The sequence below is a fragment of the Nicotiana tomentosiformis genome, chromosome 6, assembly GCF_000390325.3.
Source record: "Nicotiana tomentosiformis chromosome 6, ASM39032v3, whole genome shotgun sequence".
Taxonomy (NCBI): domain Eukaryota; kingdom Viridiplantae; phylum Streptophyta; class Magnoliopsida; order Solanales; family Solanaceae; genus Nicotiana; species Nicotiana tomentosiformis.
In genome coordinates, this window is record NC_090817.1 from 12,443,546 (window position 1) to 12,468,073 (window position 24,528).

General features: G+C 37.7%; 2 protein-coding genes across 3 annotated transcripts; one reads left to right on the forward strand and one right to left on the reverse strand.

Annotated features, from left to right (window-relative positions):
* Positions 1 to 397: 397 nt before the first annotated feature.
* Positions 398 to 1,018, reverse strand: LOC138893579 (uncharacterized). Its single transcript, XM_070178211.1, has 2 exons — positions 905 to 1,018; positions 398 to 793 (listed from the first exon to the last, which is right to left on the reverse strand). The coding sequence occupies exons 1-2, from the start codon at positions 1,016 to 1,018 to the stop codon at positions 398 to 400; spliced, it is 510 nt and encodes a 169-aa protein (XP_070034312.1).
* Positions 1,019 to 14,735: 13,717 nt separating this feature from the next.
* LOC104110478 (protein trichome birefringence-like 14) lies at positions 14,736 to 21,960 on the forward strand. Of its 2 annotated transcripts, none has more exons than XM_033659778.2 (6): positions 14,736 to 15,052; positions 17,792 to 18,009; positions 18,641 to 18,931; positions 19,325 to 19,468; positions 19,722 to 19,917; positions 20,387 to 21,960. In XM_033659778.2, the coding sequence occupies exons 2-6, from the start codon at positions 17,865 to 17,867 to the stop codon at positions 21,213 to 21,215; spliced, it is 1,605 nt and encodes a 534-aa protein (XP_033515669.1). In that variant the 5' UTR covers positions 14,736 to 15,052; positions 17,792 to 17,864; the 3' UTR covers positions 21,216 to 21,960. The 2 variants fall into 2 exon arrangements, with proteins under 2 accessions (XP_033515669.1, XP_070033224.1); XM_070177123.1 differs by lacking the exon at positions 14,736 to 15,052 and adding an exon at positions 15,320 to 15,466.
* The last annotated feature ends 2,568 nt before the right edge of the window (positions 21,961 to 24,528 follow it).

Here is a 24,528-nt window from a genome sequence, read left to right on the forward strand (position 1 = left end):
AATCTATCTTGGCACCACGAAACCCCGAGTTTTTGGTTAATTTTTTACGGGTCCTTACATCCTCCCCCACTTAAGATCATTCATCCTCGAATGAGGATCAAGGTTCACTTAATACAGTTTCAATTATGCCACATACCATCAGCCCCAAATTTGCCTAACTTCCTAATTTTCTGAAAATTTTGCCAGAGTTTCCTTTGTATTTAGGCCTATCCACCTGTTAGAGAGCCCCCAAAGCACACCTTAGCAACATATATAGAATTAATTAACACAACAAAATGCAAAATAACACCAACTGAAGCCTCATGGGGGACATATAGCTAGAAATGAGTGTCTTTATATTAGCCGAACAAGTGATACAAACTTTAGGGGTGGGGGACTTTATATAGCTATTACATGGCTATTCAAATAAATGAGGGTACTTCTCTTTCATTTCATTCTCGGCTTCCCAAGTAGCTTCTTCGACTTGCTGATTTCGCCATAATACCTTTACGAATGCAATTTGTTTGTTCCTCAACTTTCGGACCTGTCTGTCAAGGATAGCAACCGGAATCTCTTCATATAACAGTTCCTCACTAACCTCGATGGTCTCAACCGGCACAATAGCGGACGGATCTCCAACTACCTTCTTCAACATGGACACATGGAATATCGGGTGCACTAATGACATATCAAGTGGTAGATCAAACTTGTACGCCACCTGACCTATCCTTTGAATGATTCTATACGGGTCGACATACCTCAGACTTAATTTTCCTTTGTTTCCAAACCGCATGATCCCCTTCATGGGAGATACCTTCAAGAACACCCAATCATCTTTCTTGAACTCCAAGTCTCTCCGACGAGCATCCGAATAGGATTTTTGACGACTCTAAGCAGTTCTCAACCGCTCTTTTATAATCTTAACCTTTTCCATAGCCTGATGCATAAGGTTTGGTCCTATTAGTGCAGCTTCTCCAACCTCGAACCACCCAATCGACGATCTACATCTTCTACTATACAAGGCCTCAAACGACGCCATCTGAATACTGGTATGAAAGCTGTTATTATAAGCAAGTTCTATGAGCGGCAAATGATCATCCCAGCTACCCTTGAAGTCAAGCACACACGCACACAACATGTCCTCAAGTGTTTGAATAGTCCGCTTTGCTTGCCCGTCAGTCTGTGGATGGAAAGTCATGATAAGATTTACCTGCGTACCCAAACCTTGCGAAATCTCTTCCAGAAATTAGCTGTGAATTGGTCCTCTCGATCAGAAATTTATACTATAGTAACGCAGGAATCTATCTTGGCACCACGAAACCCCGATTTTTTGGTTAAATTTTTTTTACGGGTCCTTACACATAGTTGACACGACTAATGGAGGCTTATGCACCACATGCATTAACCTAACTATATGTGTGCTCGTGCAGGGGTAAAGTGACATTAGAACTATCAAGAGAATATGAACTATGTGGGAAACTATGGAGGCTAGAGGCAAGGAGGTCAGAATTGGGGGCAGCAGAATCAACAGTATAGACCAGCACATCAACAATACAATAACAACAACAATCCTGGAGCTATGTGACCACAGAGTCAAGTCGTACCTTACCAAATGCAACATGGATACAATCAGCAAAATCAGCAGCTTGTTTATCAACAACTTCAACAACAACAAATAGTGAGACACGATGATGGGTTATTTGAAATTAAAGGAATGCTGCAATAATTGAATAGGTCCAATAGAAAAATGCAAGAGAAGGTTGAAACACATGACTCAGTTATAAAAGGCATTGAGATTCAATTGGGTCAGATATCTATGGCTATGAATAATCATCCCAAAGGGACGTTACCCGCGGACACATATGTCAATCCAAAAGAGCAGGGCCCGAACAAGCTGATGGCAGTGAGTTTGAGAAATGGTAGAGATCTTGATCTAAAGCAAGAAATTGCTCGCGAAAGCCAACCAAATGAGATAATCATGCCAGCACCAATTGAGGTAGATGAGTTAACTGAACTAACATAAGTAAGAGTGCAACCAACCTAGGAGGAACTAAGCAAAGAGAAAGATGTTGCAAAAGAGACTGAGAAAGTGCAAGAGAAGGCATTAGAAAAAGTGCATGAGCAGGATCTAACTCAAGTCACAGGAAAGAAGCAACTGCCAGCACCCTTCTCGCGGAGGTTGGACTAATATTATAAGGATAAGCAATATAATAAATTCATGAAGATGTTGAAGCTGATTCAGGTGAACATTCCACTTATTGATGCCTTGAGGGAGTTGCCCGGTTATGAAAAATGATAAAGGACTTGATGTATCGCAAATTCAACTTTCAAGACTTGGCAACTGTGACACTGACTCAAACCTGTAGTGCTGTCGTGATAAAACTTATAACTGAGAAGCTATCTGACCCAGGGAGTTTCATAATTTCGTGCACCATAGGCAACTATGCTTTTGCCAAAGCATTGTGTGATTTGGGGGCGAGCATAAACTTGATGCCCTATATATATATATATATATATATATATATATATATATATATATATATATATATAAGGTTAGGCATTGGAAGGGCAAGACCTACATCCATGTTACTACATCAGTGAAGAGGCCATCAAGTGTACTTGATGATGTACTTGTGCAGGTTGGAAAGTTTGTGTTTTTGACAAATTTTATCATTCTGGACTGCCAGGTTGATGAATAGATTCCCATAATTTTGGGAAGGTCATTCTTGGCCACAGGGATAGCTCTAATTGATTGTGAAATCGGGGAGCCAAAGATGAGAATGAACGATGAAGAAATAACGTTCAATGTGCAGAAGTATATGCGGCAACCCTGTGAGTTTGCTAATTGCTCTCTAATTGAAGTTGTGGATGTGATTCTGGAGGAGGAAGACGAGGCACTGAATGCAAAAGACCCCATAACAGCATGTCTGATGAACTTAGAAGAGGTAGATGGTGAGGACTTGGTGGAGTGAGTTTTAGCCCTTGAAGGCCAAGGGTACTGGAAAAGAGAGCTCGAATTCAAGCCTTTACACTTAGAAGAAAGAAAGACCCCTCCAGCTAAGCCATCAATTGAAGAGCCATCACAGTTGGAGTTAAAATCGTTACCTTCTCACCTTAGGTATGCTTTCTTAGGACCTAGTTCGACATTACCTTGTATTGTTTCATCTGGTTTGTTAGATGTGCAGGTAGAACAACTAGGTCAGACAGTTCAATGGGTGCCAAAGAAGGGTGGAGTGATTGTAGTGCAAAATGAGAACAATGAGTTGATCTCTACAAGAACAGTCACGGGATGGCGAATCTGTATGGATTACAGAAGATTGAACAAGGCCACCCGAAAAGACCATTTTCTGTTGTCATTCATTGATCAGATGTTAGATAGATTGGTGGGAAGGTCCCATTTTTGCTTCCTGGATGGATACTCGGGGTATAGCTAGATCTCTATTGCCCCAGATGATAGAGAGAACACGTCGTTCACCTGTCTGTATGGCATCTATGCCTTTCGGAGAATGTCGTTTGGCCTATGCAATATACCCGCCATATTCCAAAGGTGCATGATGGCTATCTTCGCAGATATGGTAGAGAATATAATGGAGGTTTTCATGGATGACTACTCAGTGGTGGGGAACTCATTCAATGATTGCCTCGTGAATTTGAAAGGAGTATTGAAGAGGTGTATCGAGACTAATCTAGTACTGAACTGGGAAAAGTGCCATTTCATGGTACATGAAGATATAGTATTGGGACACCTAGTGTCAAGTAAGGCAATTGAGGTGGACCATGCTAAGGTTGATATAATTAAGAAGTTGCCTCCACCCACTTCCTTCAAATCCATAAGAAGTTTCCTTGGTCACTCCAGCTTCTACATGCGATTTATAAAAGATTTTTCTAAAATTGCTAATCCTTTGTGTAAATTGATTGAAAAAGATCGCCCTTTGTGTTTTCTAATGACTGTAGGTAGCTTTTGAGGAGTTGAAGAAGTGGCTGGTGATTGCACCAATTATAGTGGCACCTGACTAGGAGCAACCTTTTGAGCTGATGTGTGATGCAAACGACTATGTTGTGTGAGCAGTTCTTCGGCAGCAAAAAGATAAATTAATGCATCCAATCTATTGTGCAAGTAGGACATTGAGTGGTGCCCAACTAAATTACACAGTGACCAAAAAGAAGATGCTGGCAGTGGTGTTTGCATTTGACAAATTCAGGTCATACCTGATAGGCTCAAATGTAATTGTTTATACTGACCACGCTGTTCTCAGGTACCTAATTGAGAAAAAGGAGTCAAAGTTGTGCCTGATTCGATAGGTGCTACTGCTGCAAGAATTTGACTTGGAAATCCGTGACCGAAATGGAACTAAAAATCAAGTGGTTGATCACTTGTCTAGGCTGGAAGGAGCAAAGAAGAAGGTTGAAGTGGAAGAGATTGGGGAGACTTTCCCGGATGAACAACTATTGCCCACAAGCCTGGAGGTAGGCCATGGTATGCAGACATTGCAAACTACCTTGCGAGCGGTATTGTCCCCTATGACCTTTCCTCTGTACAAAATAAAAAATTCTTATGTGATTGTTGCATGTACTTTTGAGATGAGCCTTGTATGTTCAGGATTTGTGTTGATAACATAATCTGGAGATGTATCCCCGAGATAGATCAATCTTCTATTTTGCAGGCTTGTCACGCATCCCCATATGGTGGCCATTTCGGAGGAGTAAGGACAATTGCGCAAGTGTTGGAGCTGGGCTTCTACTGACCGACATTGTTCAAAGATGTACACTTCTGGGTGAAGGTTCGTGATGAATGCCAACAGACAGAATATTTCCCTCCGACATGAGATGCATATAAACCCAAATCAGGAGGTGGAAGTGTTTGAGGTATGGAGAATCGATTTAATGGGGCATTTTGTGAGCTCATATGAAAACAAGTACATACTCGTAGATGTGGACTATGTGTCAAAATGGGTGGAAGTTGTCGCACTCCCTACAAATGATGCAAAGAGGGTCATTGATTTTTTTAGAAAGAATATATTTACCCGGTTTGGTACTCCAAGGGCAATAATCAGTGATGGAGGAACTCACTTCTACAACCGATCCTTCGCAAAGTTATTAGAAAAATATGGTGTTCACCACAAGATTTTCACCCCATATCACCCACAAACGAGTGGGCAAATGGAGGTTTCGAATAGAGAGATAAAGAGTGTTTTGACAAAGATCGTGAATGCTACAAGAACGGATTACTCTGGGCCTATCTTACCACTTTCAAAACTCCAATTGGCATGTCGCCGTATAAATCGGTGTTTGGGAAGGTGCGTCACTTATCCGTAGAGTTGGAACATAGAGCCTTGTGGGCATTAAGGCAACTGAATCTCGATATGGAGGTTGTGGGTATAAGGAGAGTCACAGAGTTGCACGAGCTTGATAAGTTCTGTTACCATGATTTTGAGATTACAAGGTTATATAAGGAGAAAATGAAGATGATGCATGACAAAAATATGCTTAAGCTAAATTTTAAATCTGAAGACGTGGTATTGCTATACAATTCGAGATTGAAGTTGTTTCCGGGCAAGTTGAAGTCAAGATGGTCATGATCATTTCGTGTGATAGAGATGCATCCCACCGGAGCCGTAAAAATTGCATCAGAAGATGGCTCTTGCATGTTCAAAGTTAACGGGCATAGGCTAAAACATTATCAAGATCCATTTCTTTATTTGTGATTGAAGTTGACTGGGTAATATTCCATTGCGCCTAGGTCATATATAATTAATGATTTGGGATAGTTTGATTGAAAAAAAATCGAAGAACACTATTGTTAGTTTTTTTTAGCTTAAGAAAACTTGTCCAAGAAGACAAAATGGTCCATTGACAAGTTTGGGTATACTATAACTATTAAAAATTATTGGGATTAATATTAGAAGGTTGAATATTAAATCTGAAAATATATGGAGTTGATTTGTACCAGTTTAGATCAATTTTGAAGCATAAATGTGTTAGTGATAATTCTATACAACAATTCATAATCAATTGCCAAATAGTGCTGATACGTTAAGATTTGACCATAACTCATGACGGAGGATTTATAATATGACAGGTTTTGCCCATCAATTATGTTGTCAAGTTCTGATCGTAGAATTATTTTTGCTAAGTTTCTTTTAAACAAGGTCAAAACTTAAACAGTAACATTAAAATATCTTATTTGTGCAAATTGCCCATGAATTATGCTCATCCTAAGAAATTTTAGAAAAGGACTAGAAATGGAGCTTATTGAGAGAATTCACGTATGAATAACCAATAGTCCATCTGTCCTAATTTACCTGACATATTTTAGATTTTGAGAGTCAAATTTTTATCATGAATTCGGACATAAAATCTTTAATTTTTTAAAAATAAAATTTATATATTTAGAAGTTACGTAAAAAAATATTATAAGTCACAATAATTAACAATTTAAAATATCCAAAAGGCATATAAAAAATTGCGAAATCCGAAATCCGTCACATAAATTAGGACAAAGGGAGTAATATAACAAAGTGCAAAAAACTAATACGGAAGTGGACAAGTAAAAAAGGTCAAGTATGGAAGAATAATCTTTGAACCGCCATAATTATATTATTTTCAAAGCATAATATAATTAGCAATGGTTAATAAATAGACCACACCAATACTAAGACAATAAGAACGCACAAATGGATCACTCTCACAGTTGGTCTGATTCAAGCTTTAAGGGAGTTGCGTGTCAAATTTTTTAGCTAATAATTGATATGAGTCACTATATTACATATAGCAGTGCCTCCCGATATCTTCAAATCTTGAGTTCACCTCTGCTTTCTGTCTTAGTTCTTCAAATGATACTCCTTTTCCTTTTAACCCAAATTCATAAGTATATAATTTAATCCACTTTAATATTTAGTTTTCCTCCTTATCCAACAACGTTCTATGCTATTTATGGTTCAATCTCGTCTAATTTTAGATCTTTAATTTTTTTTAGATAAATCCTCGAGGTCTTAAGCCCTTACCGAAATATTGGTAAGCCTCTAAATATCGATTTTTTTATTCTTTAAAATCGATTTCACACTATCTAGAATAATTATTTAATTATTTTAAAAATATTTAGAACTAGATATTTTATTATTTTCTAGTATTTAAATTTTTTAAATCAACTAAATTTCATATATTATATACTTTCTTATTGAACTATGCAATATAACAAATTTATAAAAAAAATAAACACAGGGAAATCTCATTATTTTGTAAAGTTATTTCAACTCAAGTCGTTAACAACACATTGATTTCGAGCACTTTCCATTTCTTTTAAGTTTTAGGAGTCTTGATTCTCTATATTTTAAACATATTACATATTCCTTTTTGTTATTAGATTTTAATCGGTTACAGGTAAACACTTTGCCAACTTTCAATTTTTTTTAGGTTTATGAGTCATTTTCTTTCTCATATTTTAGCATGCTCATATATATATTTTTCTTTTTTCAAAAAAAAACTTTTTCTTTGTGTATTTGAACTATACATATTTTTACCTTATATAAATCCTTCCTTCTTAGAATCATTTTGGCAAAATAAATTATGTAAAAGAAGTTGCTACTATTCCACAATTTTGATCATTAGAACTTTGCATAGATTTCATTTTGAAGTGCCAAAGTTGCAGCTACTATAAAATTGTGTATCCAACTTTGTGAGTTTCTAGATTCTATTTCTTTGAGCAAAAAGAATTTTATTAGTAGTAGTGGGTGGAAAAAGTGTGTTTTAGCTCGTTTTGTTAGAGTGACGAACTAATCTCACATGATTTCTCATTAGCCTTCATTAATATTTCCTCATAAGATCAACACACAATCATAACATAGAAAAAGAAGTAGCAAACACTCCACAAAACTATTTTCAGTCATATCATACATGAAAAAGTTGGAAAAAAATATTATACTCATCTCATTTTCAATCAAGTTTCAGAAGTGCTCATTTAAAAGTTTGGGATTGCGAGTTGTAGGTATTAGGCTTGGGCTGTTGGAGAAAATAAAAAGGAAAAGAATAAAAAGAGAGAAGAGGAGAAATGGGTTTCAGGAAAGGAGATTGAATTGCATTTATTGTAGTTGTACATTGTAATATAGATTAAGGGTCTTATTTATATTATTATGAGTGTATGGACTAGCAGTTTATATTATTATGAGTGTATGGACTAGTAACAGATTGTTAGAATATTTCTTTAGATTGCATTATTATCAAATACTATTTACTTTTCTTTAATTTGCAAGATTTAATGAATAGTTATATGGGGAAAAATCGTTTTATGTATTTGACCTAGTCAACTGCAATAAAGTCTTTAATGCCTGTGACGTGTCGTGATGACTTTGAAAGGGGGTAGGGGTCGAGGTCAAGGTCGAAGGATGAAGCAACGCCGAGGTCGAAGTTGACTCGGCAGATGATGAGGACGAGGATGAGCTCCCATTCTTGATACGAAGCAGCGATCAATCTTAGATTTGGATTCCCAAAGGAATATTCTAAGGATATTCCCTTTTATTGTACTATATAGGTTTTCGTGGCTCGTGTGCCCGTATAAATAGGAAAAGATGTAGATAAGGGGATTTGTTGGACATTTTGTAAGAAATTTCAGAAATATTCTTTGTACAAGAAAGGACACTTACGGAGTTTCTTTGCCCTCTCTACTTTTGCTCTTATTTTGTTAAGCATTAGGACCATGCTTACTTTTATTGTGGGGGGGGGGAGGGGGGATGTGAAGCTTATTTGATGATACATTTGGAACGTAATAAATAGATGATTCTATTTTCTTTTTATTTTATCTATCTTTAGTAGTTATTGCTTTCATTAGCTTTTTTATTTTTTTACTGTGATTCTGTTTATGTTAGTACCTTTTATATTTTCGTATTAGTGTGGATAATAAGCTTTTGGTTTTCTTAATGCCATAGTTCTTTTCAAATGTGGTCTTTTGTGTGAACCGGGTGACTCTGCCCGAGGATGGATGGTGTAACAACTTTCTTAAGGGAATGAGTCAATTTTGTGTTTAGATAATGATAATAGTAGTAGTAATAAATAAAAACCCAAGTCATTCTCTAAAAATAGTTATTCATATTTCATTTGGCACCAACACACTTAACTGCATGCTTATGATTTAAAACAAAGTTTTTGGAAGAAAATAACTCTAGTTAGAAACTTTGAGATTCTTGAGTTGACTTTGATAATTATTGAGTGGTTGATTAGACCATAGTGATATTTAACTTGATTGTGATTGTTGTAGGTTTTAGACTCTATCCTCTTTTACGGTCTAGTTGCATGAGAGGTGGAGTGATTTTTGTTGCTAGTCCAAGTATTTGAGTGGATGGTTTAGAACTTGCCCCGAATGTGTTTCAAGGAAAAATTCTAGGTTTGCTTAGTTTGGAAGATGATTGTAGGCTTTCCTTGGTCCGTTTGAGTTTTATATTACCACATTATGCTTGTTATCCCTAATCAACTCCTTTGAGCCTGTAGTCTTTCTTTATTGGTAACCATCCTACAAGCATTTACTCGTTTTGTCTATAATCCTCTCTTGGCACACTCACCTTTCTTAACACTCTTATGAAATAAGTGGCTTAATACATAAGTTTGGGAGGAGTGAGGGAGTTGAGGAATCTAAAAGAGGTATCAAGGCACCAAAAAGAGAGAAGAAATGATCTCTATGAAAAGAGATGGCAAGAAAAGAAAAGAACAATAAAAAATGCCAAAAAGAGAATAAGAAAGAAGGTTGATGAAATCAAAAGGAGAAAATTATCTCTAGTATAAGCATCAAGGGAGAAAAGGAATGAAATGAACAATAAATAGTGATGTCAAGTCTCTCTAGCCCCCCAAAAAAGGAAATGCCTCTAAGAGTTGGTAAATGTGAGCCAAGAAATAAAAATATGGAGTGCTTAAGGAAGGGTGTAACCACTTATCTCATATGGTATTCTACCCTAATCCAAAAGCCTTCATTATAACTCGAAAGAAGTCCTACTTGATTTTGCACCAAGTGAGCTTACATTAATGGAGATCTACATGAGAAAAAAGCCTATGGTACTTGAAGCTTTACTTGCGACATTCCTTTGTGAGAGAAAAGTGAATGTTTCATTAATATAGAAGTTGAGTGATAATTCTTAAAGTGAGCATGGAAAAAGGAAGGTAGAGGAGGAAGAGCTTGGAATCCACCATGATCTACATAGTAGAACAAGAGTCCTTGATGAGTGAAGTTAATTCTTGAAGCTCAAATGTCAAATTAGAGTTATATGCACATAACATATGATTTGTCACCTTGTTGAAAATGCATGAGTATTGTGGGTAATTATTGGTCCTAAATGAGTATGAATTACTTACAATTGACTCTTTGAAATGACCTTTTACTTCGAGGAGGTGGGAATTAATCTATTTGCTTGAGGACAAGCAAAAACTTAAGTTTTGGTCAGTTGATAAGTGTGGATTTAAACCATTTATTAGTACCTTCTTGCTTTAATTTTAGTCTGAAAGTATTGATTCTTGTCCCCAAAACTAATGACATTGTGAAATTGCAGGCATGTTGGAGGATTTGACCTTAACGAAGAAATCTAAGAAATCTAGCTCCATTAACATAGTAATCTAGCTCAAAATGGTAAGAAAGAGCAAAACAGAAGAAAGTGTGGTCCGCAGAAATACACATGCGGCAGCAGAATGAGCAGCTGAAGCTTCAGAGGATTTTGAAGAAGCGAGACCCGCATATTGAATTGTGCGGCCGCAAACGTTGGTTGCACTGACAAGATTTCAAAAGTTCAGAGAAGGTGCAAAACGACCAAATGCGAAACCTTGCCAAAGTGCAGTAGCAGATGGAAAAGTTCAACCATAGAAGCCGAAGTGCAGCCGCAAATGGAATTGTGCAGCTGTAGAATTCCTCCAACTGAAGAAGAGAAGAAAAATGCGGACCATATATGGAATTGTGCGGCCGCAAAACCTCCAGAAGGGTATTTTTATCAACGAATTTCAGGGCACTTTTTTAGGGCAAGTTTTGAAATGTAATCAGCTGTACCAGTTATCTTTTGCTGTTTTGGAAAAGTTGTGACTATTTTGGGTGAATAATTATTAGTTTTATCATTTTAATCTTAGTTTATGACTTTAATTAATTCTTCTTCTTCTTTGTTTTTCTTCACTTTCTAGCATGAGTAGCTAGATTTTATCTAGGGTTGTGACCCAACCCTAGTGTGTAAACCTTATGGGTTATTAAATTTAGTGCTTGTGTTATGATTGTGTGTTTATTATTTAGCCTTGTTTATGCATTATTTATAAAATTAATGGTTGCAAATATTGATTCATGCTTATTTGACTTGGTTCTTACTTGAGAAAGAGTGACTTAGCCTAGGAAAACTTGGCTAATAAGAAATTGGGATGGTTAAGATTTTGGCTAGTCTAATTAAGGGATTTGAACTAGAGATAGGAAAAACCCGACTTGAGCTCATATCAATTGTTTGAATTAATACCCACTTGGACTTGAGAAAGCTAACTTAGGCATAACCACTTTATAATCGAGAGGTATTAAGTGGGTAATTGAGAGTTGAGAGTTATACACCCCGATCAACAAAACAAGCATTAACGTGATTTACTCATTAGGTTAGCACCTAGGCGAAGGTTACATCCCTAGGCTTTTTCCCATTTCATTAAAAATATAAAAAATAATTACTCACTTTCTAGTTTCTTCTAATTAGTTTAAATTTATTAGTGTTAATTTTAGAATTAGAAAATAGAAACTCTTTGTTGGAAGTGCAATTGAGTTATTTCATGTACTCTCATCAATTGTCTACCCTAACACCCCTTACAAACTCCTTGTGGAATTCGACCCTCGATTCTTGTCAGGTACTATTATATCAATGACCGTTTTCCACTATTGAGTACGGATTGGATGTGGATCAGGACGCTGCCTCGGCTTGTTAGGCGGGCAGTGCTTTTTCGTGACCAAGGAGTGGGGGACCTCAAAAGAGGCATTCACGATGATCTTGTTACCTTCAGACTGAAAAAAGCCATATCGTCGTCCTCCTCAAACTGAGGCACCCCCACATCTTGAAGTTCGACCTCGAGGGAAGCTTCAGACAGGTCTACCACCGCGGGTACACCTTCTCCCCATCTATAGCCCTCCTTTTCCGGAGCCTCAAGTCCATGTCGCGTGGGGAAACATCAACGTCCACGACCTGGGAAGGAGCCGGGGGAGAATAGGCGCAACAGTCAAACCAGAGGTAGGAGTGGAGGAGGCGATGCCGTCTCTTCTCCTAAAAGAAAGTGTCGACGCCGAGCTCTTCTTGACAACCTCCTTGGCAAGACCTATTAAGTAATACAAGGATAAAAACGGTAAGAATGACGAACTCAAAATACAACATCATCTGAAAATAACATACCAACGTTAACTTTTGGGGGGAACCGGTTTGTACTTTTGCCAAAAGCTAGGCCAATCTCGGATTCCCGCGGTACAAGGAAGGACATTCCTGACCCAGTGAGGAAGGTCCGACACTAACCAGAGGTTCCGAGAAGTAGCCGTAGAATGAGAAGAATCAAATCATAGAATCAAACACGCATGATCATATAAAGGAACATGAGCGAGTAAAAACACTTACGGACACGGTACCTAGCCTCCGGGAAGTCCGTCACATCAGCCACAACGGACTCGGTCTTGATAAAGAAGAAGTCAAGCCAAAATTGCCGACTACCCTTGTCATCCATCTTAACAATCATGGGTTTGTCTCCACGGTGGCGAATGTTCAACATCGTGCCCTAGTAGAAGCTAGGAATATACAGGTGCACGAAGTGCCATAGAGTAACCTCGACGCCGACCAACTCAGCGAACTTAGTCAGCATCTTGATTATTTTATACACCAAGGGCACGAGTTAGGCTGGACAAACTCGGTAATGGAGACAAAATTCCTCCACCAAAGGGGTAAGAGAAAAAGAATAGCCGATCGTAAAGAGGTAGGCGTAAAAATAACAATACCCTGGACGGTGAATGTACACTTCGTCGTCGCCCGCAGGTACGAGCTCCACTTGGTCGGGAATACCATATTTGGCCTTAAATTCCGCCAAACGCTTCGCCGTTAAAGAAGACTGGAAAGTCTCAATCACCGCCTCCAGTTGCCGTTGCAAGTCCGATTTCGCGTTAGAATTGCGAAGAACTATCTCATCCAATGAGGGAAAAGCCTTTGCTTCAATGACAACATCAATGTATCCCCCCGCAGACGGGGGCCATAACAACCATTGGGGTGACCGGAACCCCCTCATTGATATTGGGGTCATCTCCGCCGTGAGCACCGGAAAGAGAGTTATACATGTTTAAGAAATGAAAAATAGGAGGAAGAAGGTTAAGTAAATGGAAGAAGATTTTATTAATTAATCGACAAAGTAAAGAGGTTGGGAGAAAATGAAGAAAATTCCGGTGGTAAAGGTAAATAGCAGATTCAAATGGCAGTGATCAACCGCCCTTTTAAAGGAAGGCCCTTGGAATTCAAAACGATCCGTCATGATTGCGGCCGCAATCGAAACGACAGAGCCAATCCAAAAGTTGTGCATGTTCAGGCATGACGTATCAGGAAATGACGTCATCCTGATACCTGACGTCATGCCTCAACCACGTCAGATTCCCTCCAAAAGTAACTCGGAAAAATCAATATGATATAAATTAAAAAAATGTGGCTCTCTTGGCTCCACGCTGTCTATGTCTAATGACAACCACGTCCATCATTATCCACTTATCCAGTCTGTCCTTGAGGACGACCTCAACAAGTGAGGGACCAACTCTATGTGCAAAAACTTTATTTTATATATTTGACCTAGTCTACTGTAACAAAGCCTTTGATGCATGTGACGTATCATGATGACTTGGGGTGGCGACGGGTCAAGGTCAAAGGACGAAGCGACGGGTCAAGGTCAAAGGACGAAGCGACGCCGAGGTCAAAGTTGACTCAACATATGACGAGGACAAAGACGAGCTCCCATTCTGGATACGAAGCGACGACCAGTCTTAGATTTTAGATTCCCGAAGAAATATTCTAAGGATATTCTCTTTTGTTGTACTATCTAGGATTTCGTGGCCCATGTAAATAGGAAAAGATGTAGATAAGAGGATTCATTGGACATTTTGTAAGGAATTTCAGGAACATTCCCTATACAAGATTCTCACTTTATTGAATAGAAACAAAGTTTGACTTTACACTTTCCTTCTTTTATCCCTCTCTTTAGATGCAAGAAGGATTGGAATATACGATTGCTTATCACCATGTATCATTATCAGAAAGACATATGAGGAACTCATCATTGTCGGGTTATCTTTGTAAAATCATTTATTGTCATATATTGCTCTCATTTATATTTTCAAGTCATTATTGCCCCATTATTACCCAAAATGTCTTCTTTAACGTTATACATTAAATGCTCACCGTAAAATACAAGATGTATCCTTGAATATTAATATTGAATACGATTAACCCTATTTCTCAACAAATTTACTTGTATAAAATCAAATTCTATTTTTTGGGTCATGCAATATTTATAATAAAATAACTTTACTTTTTTTTGTACATTAACGTTAAAAATGCATTTCTAAAGGGAAAACGGTTCATTAATGTTGTGAAAGAAGAGGGTGCCTGAAAGCGTACGGAAGTGGACTAGTATAAATTAACCGGTCAAGTTGTGAAAGAATAATCTCTTCTTCTTTAAATAGAATCCATATTGTTTCGAAGCATATTATAATTACAGCAATGGTCAATAAATAGACCACACTTATGACAAATACTAAAAAATAAAAAAAAGCACGAAAATTGGCCGTATTTCAATTTTCAACTCCCTTTTCCCCCGTGATTTACTACATTAACATCACTTTCACAAAAATTTTCCTACAGGCAACAGGCCTACACCTGTCTTCTTTCTGTTCTTCCCCATCTACTCCATTTTTCCCTTAATTCTTCAAGTTATTACTCCTTTTTTTAATTTCAACCCAAATTCACCATTATTATATGATTTATTAATTTCTTACTTTTATTTTTTCCTCCTATATAATTTCTCCAACATCAATCCTACGCTTTCCAGCTTCAATTTCGTCCAATTTTAGGTATGCTGTGCATTTCTATATATATAAATTCTCTGTATCTGTTTCACTCTAGTCAGATTCAATACAATGCACAGTATTATTTTTTAGTGTATACTGTTTGTGACATTGCTATACAGTATTATTATGTCTACTGTTTTTTGCTGCCTTTAAGTTTCTTAAAGATCCGACCTTTTTGCAGAGTTAATTGTTGCTATTATTCCTTCATGTTGGTAAAATGCTGCCATCTCTGTTATTTTACTAGTATTATTAGTACTCTTTTTTTTTTTTTTTTTTTGCCTTTCATCTATTTTCTGTTTCATACTTATATTATTTTTCTGATTTTTGTTGCTATCACGGATTATATTATCTATTTTCGTCTTCTTGAGCTGAGTGTTTCTCGAAAACAATCTCTCTACCCTCCGGGACAGGGTTAAGGTATGCGTACCTTCTACCTCAGAGACCCCACTTGTGTTATTTTACGGGGTTAGTTGTTGTTGTTACTTGTTACTATATTTTTTGCTCTGAATTTTTATTTATGTTTGTGGTAATTTACATATTCTGTGTATTGGATTTTTCAATTTAAGCCCTTCACTCGCTTCGCGTGGCTCTATACAATTTATTCCCATTTGGCTAAGCCTTATAGGCAGAGTTACTCAATGCCTGTATTGGTGGTAGGTAGCATGTACCCAATAGAATAGTGCAGCTGCGCTCAAGCTGTCCCGGACACCATAGAATAGTGGAGTTGCGCGCAAGCTGTCCCAGACACCACTGATATCAATTTTTTTCTTCCTATTACTCCACATTGGTGAAGTTACCATCTTTGGCTTTTAATAGAAATATCAGTACTGATTGCCATGTATTTGTGCTATAAATTTTATTTATGTTCCTTGATTTTGTGGTAATTTACAATTTTACATCTGGGTACTGGGTTTTCATCCCCTTTTTGTCCTTTTGTCTTTTTTTTTTTTTTGAGCCGAGGATCTTTCGGAAATAGCACTCCTTCGGGTAGGGGTAAGGTCTGCGTACACACTACCCTCCCCAGACCCCATTAGTGGGATTTTACTGGGTTGTTGTTGTTGTTGTTGTTGGGTACTGGGTTTTCAATTTAAGTCCCTTATCTGTTTGAAGCTGCTCTGAATAAAATTGTTGCTATCATCCTTTCATGTTGGTAAAGCTACCATATTTGTGTTATAGTAGTCTTAGATTGTTACTTTGATTATTAGGATTTGTTAGCAAGGTAGAATATAATAGCGAGTAGGATCTGCTTCAAAGATAAAATTTGGGCCAACTGTTAGTTGAAGGTGGCCACTAGGAAGAAGCAATGACATTATTGTTATTAGTCCATGTTTTTGCTTGAAACTATCTATTATTACATGGGGTTACTGAGCCTTTGACTTGGGAAACAATTCTTACAGGGAGTTACTGAACCTTTGTTTTCTATAGCGGTGGGGTTGGACTGAGTAAAGGGCAGCCCGGTGAATAAAGCATCCGCATTCACGTAGGGTTGGAGGTAGTGCCGCACCTCAAGGGGGTGTGGGGGTGATGTAGACAACCTACCTTTCAAAGAGTTCATCATCAACCGCCATCTACTTCAAAGATCCCAATGGAAATCTTTTTCAAATACAAAAATTCAGTAGCTTCCCTTGAATTAGTGAAGTAGACCAGAATAAGAAGGGCGTCAAGTGGTTGATATTATCCCTCCTGGACTAGAAGTTCTTGTTTCCGAGGGCAAATCTATCAAATTTGATCTAGGAGAAGTTATCTCAAATCTTTCCACCAGCGAACCAAACCTGGACTAGGTTAGGGGCCTTGAAAAAGGGAATTCCCTGCTTCCTGTTTTGCTTTCTTAGCGAAATGCTTGCTTCCGCTCACATCAAACATCGTTCTTTTCCCTTTCGCCCCTATCTTGGTGTTGACCTAGGTTCGCTAGCTTCCTTTCTTGCCTCGTATGGGAAGTAACTTCATTAAGCCATTCCACTAAAATGCTCTTTATTGATTGAGCTTTCTCAGTGTTGGTTTGAAAGCCTTGACAATTCGGTTTGCGTAGTTCGTAGCCATTATTCAAGGAAAGAACTTGTATTACAAGGATTCAGTAACTCAAATCATTGTGGAAGGCAGGAAACTTTCGTCTAGTGGTCATGGGAAAGCCAGAACCTGTATATAATAAGTCAATACTGGGTCATCGAGACATTCCACTCGAACCAGTGACCTATAGTTCACATGGAGACAACTTTACCGTTGCTCCAAGGCTCCCCTTCGGGTTGGACCAAGTGTGGAAAGATTTTAATTAGGTTAAGGCAGGGGTGTTGGTTTTTCTTGAGATAAAGTGAAGGAACCAGAAAGGGTCTGTAAATCGGAATGAGCTTTAAGTATTTGTTGATTCATCCTTGTTACTGGACTCGATCAATGAGAATTGAAAAAAGTGATTTCTATGTGGTGGAGCGGCATTTATCATTCTCAAACCTAGAGAAGGAAGCTTAAGGAAAGCAGCAGCTTTTGATAGAAAAATGGAGTACTATTTAAATGCCATTTCTTAAAGATGCCTACTTCCTGAATTGAGAGCGTGTATTAGTTTATAGAGTATCATTGTCCATTACCTTCTCCCACAGGTGGCTTTTTGTGATCTATAAGTGTCTCATTTTGTGGTCCATGTCAAAAGTATTCAAAATTGTGCCTGTGAATCTGTAACTGCACATTTCACCCCAGAAACAGTACTTTTTCTATTTTTGCCTCTAACATTTTCCTTTCAATAATTGACAGATGTTAATGTGAAGCAAACAAAAGTTGATTGTGGGGGAATGAGTTCAAGTCCAGACATCCCTAATGTTCAAGGATGAAGGGAGGTTTGAAGGTTTCACAGATCTCTCTCATCCTTATTGGATTCGTATGTGCTACTGTTCTTCTTTTGGCATATGTGAAAAGCCTATTTCTTTCTTCTCCAGTACTACCTCAGAATCATGTGCTCCAGCTTTCTCCAGGTTTGCATAAACCATCGACGTACCATTGGTATCTTTTTCATTTTCCATTACGGGTTAACTAATATCTTCATCAAGTTTAAAGAATATGGTAGTATTTTGCATTGGAGCTCTCTGCTGTTTGGGCCCTTATTAGTGATCAAACCATTTTATATATCTTTTTGAGTACAATAGGTCTTTCTTTAGTTGAGATGCATTTATGTGTCAAAGTTTGCATAAAACACCAGTACTATTAAACAGCCAGCTTTGATTGTGAGGATCTCTTATGAAGAAAACTTGTCTCAATGGGAAAGTCACATTCCTTGAAGTGAACACGTCTCATTTTTTTTAATGCGAGTTTAGGTCACATGCTTACTCTGTGGACACCTTTTTGTCAAAGGGTTTGGCTGGATCTTTGCCACAGTGATATTATTTTTTGTGGGCACACTGCTGACCTTGTTGATCTAGCTGCAAATTGCTAAACCATAGTTTTTCTGTTCTCAACTTTTTTATCTTCTAAGAGAATGGTCAAGTTCTTGTATTTCAACTACTTTTTAAAAGGACTATTCTGAATTAGGAGTTTAGGACTGAACTCCTTGGTGGAAATGTTGCAGGATCCTTTTGGATTACATACTTATACTCTTTTCTCTGGCAGATCTTAAAGTGAAAGATGAAGAAGCTTTGGGAGAAGGAAGTGGTTTGGGGCAATCAGAAGAAAGTGTAAACTTGGAATCCGAGAAATATTCTACTTATACAAACTCTTCACCAGTGATTAAGGTGACTGAAGAATTGATTTCTCATGATGAAGAAGCTTTGGGAGAAGGAAGCGGATCAGGGCAAGTAGAAGAAAGTGTTAACTCTGAATCTGAACAGTATTCTACTTATACAAACTCTTCACCAGTGATTAAGGTGACTAAAGAATTGATTACTCGTGAAGAAATAAGAGGTAGGTCTTGTTCAGCACATCATAATTTCCTCATCTCAAATACCTAAATCTTGACGAATTAGAGACATTATAAAATTTTGTTAACTTCTCTATCTGAAAATATGGGTGCCTTTTGTTCTTCCAAATTTAAACAAACGAAGGAGTCCCCTTTCCCTGAATAGTAACAGTAAAAGTAACTTATACTCTAGCTTATTTTATACTGAATCATCCCTCGCAAACTTGAGCTGTGTTTACGAAAGTGGAGTATTACATTGTACTGGATTACTTTCACAGGGTCGTCTTGACGTGCTAAAGTTTAATGGATTCTTTCGTTTTATTCCGAGATACTACTAAAGTTAACTGATCTCTAGTCTCTACAATTTCATACTTCAATTGTGTTTTCCGGCAGTGCAGGTCCCAACTTTACTAAAAAGGGAGATCTAAAAGATGTTTCAGACAAGAAAACTGGTTCAATGGAGCAGCAAACTGCCGTTTCCACTCCTGTGAGTTCTGGGGGTGAACATAGCGAAAACTTGACAACCACCTTGAAAAGACAAGGTGACCTATCTTTCTTTTTTTTGTTCTTATTTTTCTTGTCATTGGTTTTCTTTTTCCTTTTCTCCGACCACATGATAATTGGCGTTGTGGAACTGAGCGAATTTGTCTTAGTTTTTACCAGTTCTTGAGATGTCCTTCTTTTGGGTCTTTGTTAATCAGAGAAACCGTGTTTTAGCTGCCCTTAAATTGGTTGGTGGATTTGATTTAATAGGTAGAAAGTGATCAGATACTAATACCTTATCTAAATTTTCAGGTTGTAACTTTGCTAAAGGCAGATGGGTTGTAGATGATAGCCGACCTTTATATTCTGGATTTGACTGCAAGCAATGGTTGTCATCTATGTGGGCTTGCCGTTTGACACAGCGTACAGATTTTGTATACGAGAAGTTACGTTGGCGACCAAAAGATTGTCAGATGGACGAGTTTACAGGAGTTAAATTTCTAAAAAGGTAACAGTATAACTTATCTTATGAAGTCATTATTTCTGATCCTTGAATCAAGTTTGAGATGTGGTCAGAATCCATGTTATTTTCATTCAACCGCTACATTTTATTGACTGGATGAAAACCTTTTCTCTATTGTGTTCCTAGCATAACATAGGTAGTGCACCTTCATTTGGCTGGTTGTTTTCGAGGCCAGTAAGAATAGGCGCTTGATTGAACCCAAATATTCAAAATGTATGTCCTTCCTGAAATGCTATAGTCTGTGACAGTAGAGCTATCTTGTATCTTGTGGCTTGTTGCCCTCCCTCTCTTGCACATACAAACTCAAAATATGAAAAATATGTTACAGCATCTTTCAGAGTCTAGGTTCTTGTTGCTTAATATTACCATCTCTCTTCCTTGATTCATCAAGTAAAATTATTTGGATCTGGTATTCCACATTTAAGAGATTCACTAAATTTGATGGTGCATTCAGGATGCAAAACAAGACTCTGGCTTTTATTGGGGATTCGCTCGGTAGACAGCAATTTCAATCACTTATGTGTATGATTACTGGTGGAAAAGATAGACCCAATGTTCTTGATGTGGGGCATGAGTATGGTCTTGTCCAATCTCGTGGTTCTGCTCGACCTGATGGATGGGCTTATCGATTTCCAGACACCAAAACAACTATTCTTTACTATTGGTCTGCTAGTCTCTGTTACTTGACACCCATAAATCCATCCGACCCTGCTACTGATTACGCCATGCACTTGGACCGTCCACCAGCATTTTTGAGTCATTTTCTTCCAAGGTTTGATGTTGTTGTCTTAAACACAGGACACCATTGGAATAGAGGAAAACTTAAAGCCAACCGTTGGGTTATGTACGTCAATGGTGTTCCTAACACGAACAGGAAAATTGCAACTATTGGTGGTGCCAAGAATTTTACAATTCACAGTATAGTCAATTGGGTGAATTCACAGCTGCCAAAACACCCTCGTTTAAAAGCATTTTATCGGTCTATATCGCCGAGACATTTCTTTAATGGAGAATGGAACACTGGTGGGACCTGTGATAATACTACTACACTTTCTGAGGGGAAGGAAGTTCTACAAGATGAATCAAGTGACCCTGATGCAGCAGCAGCTGTAAGAGGAACAGCTGTTAAGCTTTTGGATGTCACTGCTTTATCCCAGCTGAGAGACGAGGGTCATATATCTCGATACAGCATCAAAGCAACATCTGGAGTCCAGGATTGTTTGCATTGGTGCTTACCTGGTGTTCCAGATACATGGAATGAACTTCTTTTTGCTCAACTTTAACATACCTAAACTGGCAGATGACAGTGTCTAGAGTTATTTTCCATCTGCCGGTCAAAGGAATGGAAGTTGCCAAATACTACATGAATAATGTCTGGTTGATTTTACTTATTGGAGGGGACAGCTTGTGATCAGGAGGTTGATTCATGGAGACACTCCCAAGTTTGAGTGCTGCGGCAGTTGCATGTGCTCATCGACCATTTTTTAGGACTAGATGACGGACATATACATTATTCGTAGACATTGGAGATGCTTCAGCTTTTTGCTGATTGGACACATACAGAGAACTACTGCTGCTGCTGTGCCATATGTTAAAGACTAGTTTCGAAGGGGTTGAGGGTGAATAGAGCTCGACCCAATTTGTACACTGGATTTAGGATGAATTTTGTACTCTTAGAAAGATGAGAAAACTACCCAAGGTTATTTTTCCGTTAATCAAGTGATCCTTAAATGTATGCTTAAATGTTTCTATTTGCTTATGATAAAGATCACTAGTTGCGAGGATGGTCAAGTAACCTGATGACTTTGGAAAGCAGAAATGTAAGACTGTGCTCTTCCTTACTACTCCTACTGAAACACGTCGGGCAATCTGTAGTTGCAGTTTTAGTAAGTATTTCCTTATCCAGTCCCAATCATGGCATTTTTGATGTACGATTTCAACGTTTGTTTTTTGCTGAACAGGGTTTTGAGAATTGTTAGTACTACTTTATAATGTTAGATCTAATTATTCTCTGTATTTAGTAGTTTTGCTCTACAGTTTCTGCAGTATCCCCCTTTTGACGCCATGTGGGAATATGTAGTCTATGTTGCTCGGACTTTTCAAAACATGCTGTTGGGTGCGTGCCAGTAATATTTTTGGAGAGTCAAGCATACTGCTGGGTGCGTGCCAGTAATATTTTTGGAGAGTCCGAGTAACATAGCGTGTAGTCCAGTAATACAGTTTTCTCCATAATCGCAAAAGGTTTGATAAGGCGGTGGCGGTAACGCCATTGAAGCGAAACCTTTTAACAAACCATTTGCAGTAGCATAAATCATATAGTTACATTGCTCTCACATCAATGAGTGATTGAAGATTGAACCATAAGGTTAATATTTATTTAAGCGAGTTTACATTTTTACGTTGTGTACATAGAAAATAAACAAAAAACCAACAACAATAACAGTAGAAGCTTTCGTCTCAATACATTAACCAACAATAATTCTTGGAAGCTTGATAATCTTTTTGTGAAATGTCAATCAACAAGAACATGTTATTTAAATCAAACCCAGGATAAACAAACAGTATTATCGATAAAACAAATAATTCTACTCCAATCTATTTACATGTCCTAAAAATTCTATACACTGTTCTATACGCCCTTTCATTCAATTTTTATGTATAATTACCATTTAGAGAATCAAATATATATTATTTGACTATAACTATTGATATATTTGTTAAGTATCTCTAATTTTAACAAGATTTAAATTTATCGTACTTTTAATTCACCTCCCTCTTTTGTTACTTAGCAATGTGTACAAGACTTAAATGTAACTAAAATTACTGGAAAAGTTCCATAATGTAACAGGATGCATATTTAACATTAATATTGTTTAACCAAAAAATAAGATCTTTAGTCAAAACCTATTTTTAGAAGAACTCGGGTTACTGATAACCAAGTAATTCCCTATTTCCTCAGTAATTCACTTAAAAGGAAATAAAGTTGACAAAAAGTAACTAAAAAGAAAGAATAATTGATTGTACTGAATAAGCAAGAGAAAGTGAATATATTTCGATAGTACTCCGAGCATGTCTTTACAAATGAGATTCTCTGAATCTACGGAAGATTAGCTGCGCGGAAGAATCAACACCCGCTATGTTCAGGAACACCTGGGTCTGCACACGAAGTGCAGGGTGTAGTATGAGTACAACCAACTCAGCAAGTAATAATAATAAATAGGGAACTAAAGATAATGACGAGCTACATAGTTACAGTTCATTTCCAGTAATTCCAGCAAAGAATAGACATGCTTTCAAATCCTGTAGTTTAAGTCAAATCAATTTTTATACTGTTCAAGTTCATGTAATCCAGATATAAAATCTTTTAGAGAATTTCACAACGATGACAGATAGCAACTAAGTGCAATCACAAATGAAAAGCAAGTACAGCCTCTCAGGCCAACAATCACTCCACTCGTCATAACAACTCATCCACTCGGCTCTCAACCCTCAGCACTCACACTCAATGGGTACTCGCGCTCACTGGGGGTGTACAGACTCCGGAGGGGCTCCTACAACCCAAGCGATATAATCTACACGGACAACTCACGTGCCATAATATAAATATCTGGATCTGCACGGCCAACTCACGTGGTATAGTATAATATAAGGATCCGCACGGACAACTCACGTGCTGCACGGCCAACTCACGTGCTATAGTATAATATCTCACAATCAGGCCCTCGACCTCACTCAGTCATAAAGATTTCCAGTCTCCCGGGGCTCTCCACAATCATAAAATCAGCCCAAACAATAATGATATGATACATCAATAATGAACAATAGAGACTGAGATAAAATAATCAAGTAAGTCGTGACTGAGTATAAAACAACAATTTAAGCAGATAATTCAACATGTACACTACCTCTGTGGGTCCTAACAATACCAACATATAGCCTAAACATGATTTCTAACATGACTTATAGTCAAATTTCCACAACACATAGAGGACACATAACTATCAACAAATTATTCAACTTTACAGTTTTCACGGGACGGACCAAGTCACAATCCCCTCGGTGCACGCCCACACGCCCGTCACCTAGCATGTGCGTCACCTCCAAAGTAATCACATGATACCAAATTCTGGGGTTTCATACTCTCAAGACCAGATTTAAAACTGTTACTTACCTCAGAGCGTGAAATTCTTAACTCTGCTATGCCTTTGCCTCGCAATTCGGCCTTTGAATGCCTCGAATCTAGTCACAAATAATTTATTTCAGTCAATAAAATTTATTGGAATTAATTTCATAAGAAAATACTAATTTTCTATAAAAATCCGAAATTTAGCTCAAACATTGCCTGTGGGGCCCACGCCTCGGAACCCGACAAAAGCTACAAAATCTGAAAGCCCATTCAACCACGAGTCTACCCATACAAATTTTACCAAAATCCGACCTCAACTCGACCCTCAAATCTACAAATCTTATTTCTAAATTTCTAAGTTCCAATCTCCAATTTACACATCAAAATCATGTAATCTAGTTGGATTATTCGATGATAATTCGATATTATGGAGTAGAAATGATCACAAAGGACTTTCTTCAAGTTTTCTT